At 35.3% G+C, this 7,500-nt stretch overlaps 1 protein-coding gene across 7 annotated transcripts in view; it reads right to left on the bottom strand.

Moving 5' to 3' along the window:
* Lpin (phosphatidate phosphatase LPIN) overlaps positions 1-7,500 on the bottom strand; it is a 38,093-nt gene that overhangs the window by 5,977 nt on the left and 24,616 nt on the right. For 3 of the 7 annotated variants that reach the window (XR_015192140.1, XR_006224348.2, XR_006224347.2), the window contains 8 exons: positions 5,538-5,685; positions 5,197-5,428; positions 4,793-4,969; positions 4,083-4,316; positions 3,500-3,776; positions 2,809-3,035; positions 2,350-2,453; positions 667-1,058 (listed from right to left, as the gene is read on the bottom strand). Coding sequence is in view for 3 of the 7 variants with exons in the window: in XM_043035379.2 (XP_042891313.2) it covers positions 2,350-2,453; positions 2,809-3,035; positions 3,500-3,776; positions 4,083-4,316; positions 4,793-4,969; positions 5,197-5,428; positions 5,538-5,685 (1,399 nt within the window). In the remaining 4 variants the exon portion in view is untranslated. Of the gene's footprint in view, positions 1-666; positions 1,059-1,311; positions 1,414-2,349; positions 2,454-2,808; positions 3,036-3,499; positions 3,777-4,082; positions 4,317-4,792; positions 4,970-5,196; positions 5,429-5,537; positions 5,686-7,500 lie in introns of all 7 variants that reach the window. The other 4 variants (XM_043035379.2, XM_086550123.1, XM_086550122.1 and 1 more) reach the window with 2 other exon arrangements.

Raw genomic sequence — 7,500 nt, 5'->3', positions numbered from 1 at the left:
TGTGTGTGCGCGCGCGTGTGCGTGTGTGTTAAAATTCATCACGGAATAAATTTTCACTTCGTACAAAATAAAAAAAGTCCATTATCATATCAGAAAGTCAGTATTCAATGAAACACTCTCCTTACCATAAAAAAGTATTCATGAAAAAGAAAACTCTTTCTCAGACAAAAGATTCAAAGACCATGACAATCAATACACATATGGGAACAACAGGGTTTCATATATTAGTAGATGCTCAGTCTTTCCATGCACAAACCCTCTCCTTTACTCTTGGCTGTATTAGTAGTGGCAACCTTTTACTTGTTAGTTTCATTAGCAATATGTGTTTAAGCAAGCAAACAGAATCCAATATACCAAGAACCAGTTCAAGAAGTTTTTATTTTTTCTGTAGCCTATGGAAGTAATGTTAGATCTCTGAAGAGGTAGAAAATAATCTCTGCTTTCGTGTACTAAAACAATATATAGATTATAGTACTGATGCATAACTTAGCGCATAACACCCACTGGTACTTCAATAAAACCATTATGCAGGATTTACCAAATGCAGGTTAATGTAGCCTCAAAGCATTAGAAAGCCTAATATTGGTTCAGTAATCTAGGAAAGTGTAAGGGCAAGCTCTGTAAGTACAGGCTGATACTGTGTTCAAACATATACCTTACCCTTACCCTAAATTTCAGTGTGCTTTAACGGAAGCTGAACTCGAAATGATTAGCGTGGGACAGCCTTCTGCCTGGCCCATGTGAATGGAGTGGTTTCCTTTAAACCTACTCAGAATGACTTTTAGCATTTCAGTGTCAATGCATTTTTTCATTTAAACTGTCCCTTCAAAAGAATCTTCCAATTGGTTTCCTTGAATTATGAACCAAGTTCTGTTAGATCTATACCCGAAGGAAACCCCTCCCAGTCACTGTCGTAACAGTCACAAATGTCATTATCACTGCAGCTGCAATTTTCTGTTTCACTATCACTGTACATAAAACCAATAAGGTTACGAGGCACCATTGTTCTTGGCAGAGGAGGGAAAGTTTCATCAACTACTTTGCTTTGTCGTATGTAACTGCAAAGAGAAGTGGTAGCCTATTAGCACACCCACAACTAAGTACATTTCTTACAAAGTATTCCTCTTACTCACAGTGTGATAAGCAAATATACATGAAGCAGTAAGAGGATACATTCATGCTCTATCAATTCTTCTGTGTGATTGCTAAATTATGTCAAAGAAGAGAGAAGCTAAGGTTTATCAAAATACATTTATTTTTCTAAACCAATCCCTTTAGTCATTTAGTCCATGTGAGAAATATGCATTATACCTTGCATAGGAGAGAAAATCTTGTAGTAATAACTTTATGGACAAAGCAATTCTTTTCTCTAGGGTGTTCTCCAGGGACTAAATCAACTAAAAATGCATTCACCTAAAGAAATCAATAAACAGATTACAGAAAAACCAATGCATGAGCACAAAAAAAAACATACTTAAATTTCCATGTAAATAGAAAAAAAAGCAACAGACTAATCTTCATTGATATTCAGAAGCCAAGAAGGTAGTTAATTTCAAAACCCTGTTGTTCCTACTTAGAAAGTATGAATTACTTATATTCAAAATAATGTTTATTAACCCACTCACGCCGGATGACGTGCTGACACGTTTCGTGGTTTTAGCGTCAGACGCCGCCGACGAGATATCTGGCCAAGGCCGGCGCTCGGGGTGAGCGAGCGGGCAGCCCAGGCCGTGCGCCCGAGAATCTCGAAGCGTTCGGATGATGCGTTCGAAAACCTCGGTATAGCGACCGTGCAAAGCCAGAATGGCCCCGGCGTGAATGGGTTAAGAACAGTTCCATATCTACATCTAAATATTCCATCAGGGTATGTGTGTATGTTTTGTCTGTATGTAATTATTTTATCATAAATGTACAATTTTTAAAAATCATTATGTTTTTCTGTATGTGCATAAGCGTGTGTAATTCTACTTGTGTGTAAGATAGGGCTGATTGGTGCATCCAACATTACTAGAATCTAAATTTGTGCTGTACATATTGCTTCATAAATCAGAAATAAATTCCTTACTTCGCAAATGCTTATGTTCGTTCAAAAAATTATGCGGTAAAAAATACATTAGAGACCTGTGGTACACCAGGCATTCTTTCATAATGTTTTACTTATCTACTTGCTAATAAATTTCATAACACTAAGCTTACAACAAAAATGATCAAGCAGAAGCATGCTAATCCAAAAACTTGGATTTAGATTTTAAAGAAATAACAATGTTCTTAACTAGGAATTTTAACTAGGTATGTTACATAATAATAAAAAGCTATACAATAAAAGGAAAGAGAATGTTATATACTTACGAGGATTGGAATGTCTGAGTTAGTTCATGCTTAAGCTCGCCTCTGTGGTTGATGGTAAATATTCGGGAAATTGGAATCCCTACAGCGCGATACGCCCACACATCCTGGAAAAGGGAAAATGTGTAAATATAGGTATTTCTAATATATTATACATCAGAGACCATTTGGACATGAATTAAGACTTAACTAAAGCAGGGAATAAACTAATGCCTAATGGTAACTGAAATAAAGTATAATAATTACTACTTCTACTTCTACTACATATCTATTATGTTCAGTAGTCAATGTCAAAGTAGAAGTAATTTCCTTACTTAAAAAATAAAGTATCTAAGCCCTAGGAACGCCTATTGCTAAAAGGTTTCCTTAGAACAAGAATATAGACTTAAAAAAAAATACAATTAATGCGAGATAACAGCAAATATTCTTTACATAATACAAAGTGACAAAAAGAAATCTTACATTGATCTTATTTCCATATCCGGAGTAGAATGGATTTCTACCGGGTGGATAAAGTGCTTGGATATCCCTTAAACAAGAGATCTTGAATTCCTCAGGTTTCTTTTCAATGACCTCACGATGGAAAGCTTGTACTAGGGATGTAGGATTGAGTAATAGAGGTCCATCAGGAAGTGACAGGTCCCCTTGTTTGATGGAACGGAGGTAGTCCCGAGTGATACGTGCCTGTCCTGTAAGAAAAAAAAAAAGTGATTAGTCTTCATTGAAAGTTCATACAGTATTGTATTAACTACCTGACTACAATTACAATTTAACCTGTTTTTCCCCCATTGCATAATCCAAGCTGAAATACCAGCTTTGAGCTATTCTTGGTCCGGCTAAGAGTATAGTAATTTATAATAGGTGGAATTGCAAATAATGATAGTAGTCAAATCAATACAAGCATCAAAATCTAAGAGAGGAAAATAATAAATCAATTAAGTAGGTGCATGAGCTGTCTAAATATCTAATAATGGACAATCTGTTATAAAAATTTAAAGGTACCAAACTAATGTAGAAAAAGATAACATCACTCAACAATTTCATTACAGGTACAATCTCCAGCAATTTAATGTGAATATATATTAACTAAACCATACAGACAGAAATGTATAAAAAAGTAAAGAATCTCTCGAAAATGCAGCAACATTCTTACCAATAGCTCTTGCAGACAGGTACAAGAAATGGTAGCCATTGTTCTTGATTTTGGTGAAGAGTTGAGCTACCCCACTCTGGGCCCAGTCCTTGCCTAAGATGGGCAACAGATGCCCTAGCACATCAGATTTAGTTATAGTGCCATCAATATCTGATACAACAATCTTATCATCATGATTCCAAAGGAAGATGTGGCACTTGCAACGTGTTGTTCCCTGGTAGGCTGTGGTCACAGAGAATAAGGCTTCATTGCTTCCTTCTCTCAGGTTTAGCTTTTCCTGTAAAAGAAGAGCTTGAATCATAACCAAATCAAAGTACATTACAAAACCCGTTGCATGATCTAACTCTGGATTTTAATCAACTTAAACACATGATCACCAAACTACATTGTTGAACCTTTATTTCTGGGAAAATCAAGACGTTATTTGAATATGCTGACTTTTTTATTCTTTATATAAACTGCATGTAAATGAACTTTGATATTGATTATATTGATTATAGTAAGTCAAATAAGTAAAGTAAAGTATTGCATCTAATACCCCTTAGAAATCATCAAGAAAATATCCAAAAGGAAGACTACTTACAATCTGTTCAGAAGTCAGTCTCAGACTCTTCTTGTAGCGGTCTCCAGAAGGCCTGCGGTCCTTCCTATCTTCAAGATCCTCAGATTCAGAGGAATCTGTCCCTGGAGTATGACCGTAGAGTCCCTTCTTCTTTGGAGTGCCAGGTGGGGTGGTTTGAGTCTCAGCAGCTGTAACCTCAACAAGGTTTGGGTCACTGGGATTTAGGATCTCCTCTGTCATGGTTTTCTGGCCACTCTGTTGAAAACAATATCATTAGAAAACAATTTTTTTTCTGGGATCAAAACTTGAATTTTCCAAATATTTCAGAGCAATAAATCTCTTGGGATTATATCTGAAATCTTAAATTAACCTTATGACGACGGTGCGTCACACCCATGTGACACAGCTAAATTCCCGATGCCGGGGCGTCATGCCAGCGTGACATTTCAAATGCAATATTGCAATGGCCCAGCGTAGGGTTTTTCGCATAGCGCGTGCCCCGTCAGGAAAGGGTTAACCCTCTCTGGACGGGTGGTACAATACTGTACCGCTCATTCAAAAGCCCAGTGGCCGAGCGGCACAATATTGTGCCAGCCATTTAATTGATTTAGGCCTAAGCGCTTGAAAGCCCCAGCATTGTGACATTCAAGGCTGGAATGCCCGCGTCGTGCGTGGGTTAATTAGAAGTAAAATGAACACATATATACAAATATAAATTATCTAAAAAGTACCTCCAAAGAGCCAGAAACTTGTTCCTTCACTCCACTTTCTTCGCTTTTATTCTGGAGAGCATCAGCTTCCTCTGGATTGGTGCGCCTCCAAGAGAACCAAGAGTATCCCTTCGACTCGGACCTCTTCCTGATCTCCTTTTTGGCCATATGTTCCTTACAGAGAGCTTCTGAAAGTTTCTGTTAAAAAAATACATATGTAAATATCAAACATAGATTTGGATGAGATATCATCAAAAGTGACTCATTCTACAATCAGGAGATAAAGATGTGTTTTGTACCTATTGAAAACATAATATCTATTATATAAAACTAAAATGCATCAGGAAAGGAACTTGTTTTAATTTTCGTACATGTTTGGCTAGAACCCTCATTACCCAGAATTAAAAAGAGTTATCCAAATATACCTGAGGCACAGGTCGCTGGAACAAGACGAGAGAGAGAATCTGCGGTGAAACAGTGCGCCAATTCAGGTACTTTCCCCCAAACCTAACAACAAGGTCAGGGTTTTCAAGAATTTGTGGATTCTCACAAAAATCATCGTAAGTGACTAGACTTTGCATAAAGAGACTCTCAGGGAAGTCTCCCTCATATTCATGGAGGCGGCCACACAGTGAGAAGGCAATGTCGTGGTATCCCCTGCAAATAGAAATAGAAATACAATCACCACAATGAAAAACAGTGTTATCATTATGCCAATTTTTATCATATTCTTTTTTTTTTTACATCAGAAATCATCACCACTTACTTGTAATCAAAGATAGGATGCCTATAATCTTCAAAATCTGAATCGCTGCACAGCTTTGGTCCACCAATGGCTCCCTCGACACTGTGCGGAGACTGAGGCAGGGAAGGACCGTTGCCAGATTCAACATCGTCATCCTTCACAGCACTTGCTAAAATTTGAAATACACTTATTGTTAAAGGTTTTTCTTTTTTTTAGGGCATGAACTCTGCCTTAAAAGTTCAAATGCATTTTCTCTGAAAATATACTATGCTCTTTGTAAAGTCTACATAATTGTTTTTAAATAAATAATTAGTTTCAATATGGCCATAAATATATGATACAAGCATATTCAGACAAGAGCACATCCATAAATAAAACTATAAAATTACAGCAACTCCCTACATTTTCAACATGCATTAATAATAACAGATATCCCATTTCATTCTTCTAATACTAAATTTAACACATCCACAGATACACTAAATCTTAAAAATACATTATACAGTACTGTATATTCAATTTAGAATATATCAGATGGACAACTATTTTCATTATATACAATTAAAACCATTGATTCCCAACTGGGGTTCCCCTGACCATTCTGCAAGAAACCATAAAATAATTGTGTGCTGTTACAAAATGAGTGATATTAATTCATAATTTCTACTCACAACACATCACAACCATTTTCCAGACTCCAACATACTTGAACGTGTCAGTCAGTACAATGTTAGTAATGAGCAAATACTATCCATGAAGTTAAGAAAAAAATTGTACAATATACATAGGGGTTCCTTGGGAAATGAAAAATTACAGAGGTTCCTCCAAGGTGTAAAGGTTGGGAATCACTGATTTAGAAAAACTTCCCAGCTTAATTTTATATAAAACTTCTTTTCGTTTTTTCAAATCTCATTTAATGCAAAGTACATTTCATGCAGTTTTAAATATACAAAAAAAGTGAGCCCTTACAAAAAGCGTGTGTGTCTCAGGATTCAATTTATTTTTAACTGTGTCCATATAATTTACACAAAACTATCTGAAACTTGAACTACCACTGTAATCTTCCCCAATGGTAAAACAATGTCTCAATCCTTTGGGGTAATAAATATAATTTCTTAATTAACTTACACCATTAAAAGAACAGACTTGATATCATATTATTCATCTCCTTGCATATTACATGGTTAGTGAATTATACAAAGCACTATACCTAATTAGCTTTGCACCAGCCAGCATAATGTATTAGCAGCCTTACAACTAGAAGAAGCTTTGAGCTTTAGAAAGAAAATATTTGTTTAAATACCATTGTCATAGTTACTAGAACAATAAGTATTTATTTCAGTTTCATCACCATTGTCAATCCAAATTAATTAACAGTCATTGGAGTATTCTTTTGGTAAATTGGAAAACAGTTGAAGAGTCTGTTACACCAAAGCAATGAAGTATCAATAAGAACAGAATGATTTATTATCATTATTATTTCACCATTTTTCATTTTTAATGTTCCTTGTAATCACAGAATATTTTTTTAGAAAAAAAACAGACAAAAGAGAAAATTGTATTACCATGATTTGATACCAAGAGCTATTCCACAAATGAATACAACTGATCGAAAAATATTTTTGTAAGTATATCTTTACAAAATTACTATCCTTTACTAATAATTCTATACTAATATGTAATCAATATCAGATCATGACTGATATTACGAAATGGTTAACTATTACTGTCTCCTATATTCCGAAGACATGGATGCAATCAAATGGTAGTAATCAATTTAAAATCTCGTTTCTGCTCACCTGTTTTTAGCTAAAATACCCAAACAATTTATATACCTTTGGAGTTAGTATGCAAATGAACTTTTCAATAAATTACCACTTCTTACATTATCAACCAAACTGGATTAATCTGCTGAAAAATACAACTTCACACAGGTTAAATTTCAAGTTCAGTCTAAAAGCAAAGGCACATTGCAAACTACTTG

This window comes from Penaeus japonicus, unplaced genomic scaffold (genome assembly GCF_977035675.1).
Source record: "Penaeus japonicus unplaced genomic scaffold, GWHDUDI00000001_assembly GWHDUDI00000023, whole genome shotgun sequence".
Lineage (NCBI taxonomy): Eukaryota > Metazoa > Arthropoda > Malacostraca > Decapoda > Penaeidae > Penaeus > Penaeus japonicus.
Note: the sequence above shows the minus strand (reverse complement) of the source record. Positions and strands in the feature narration are given on the sequence as shown.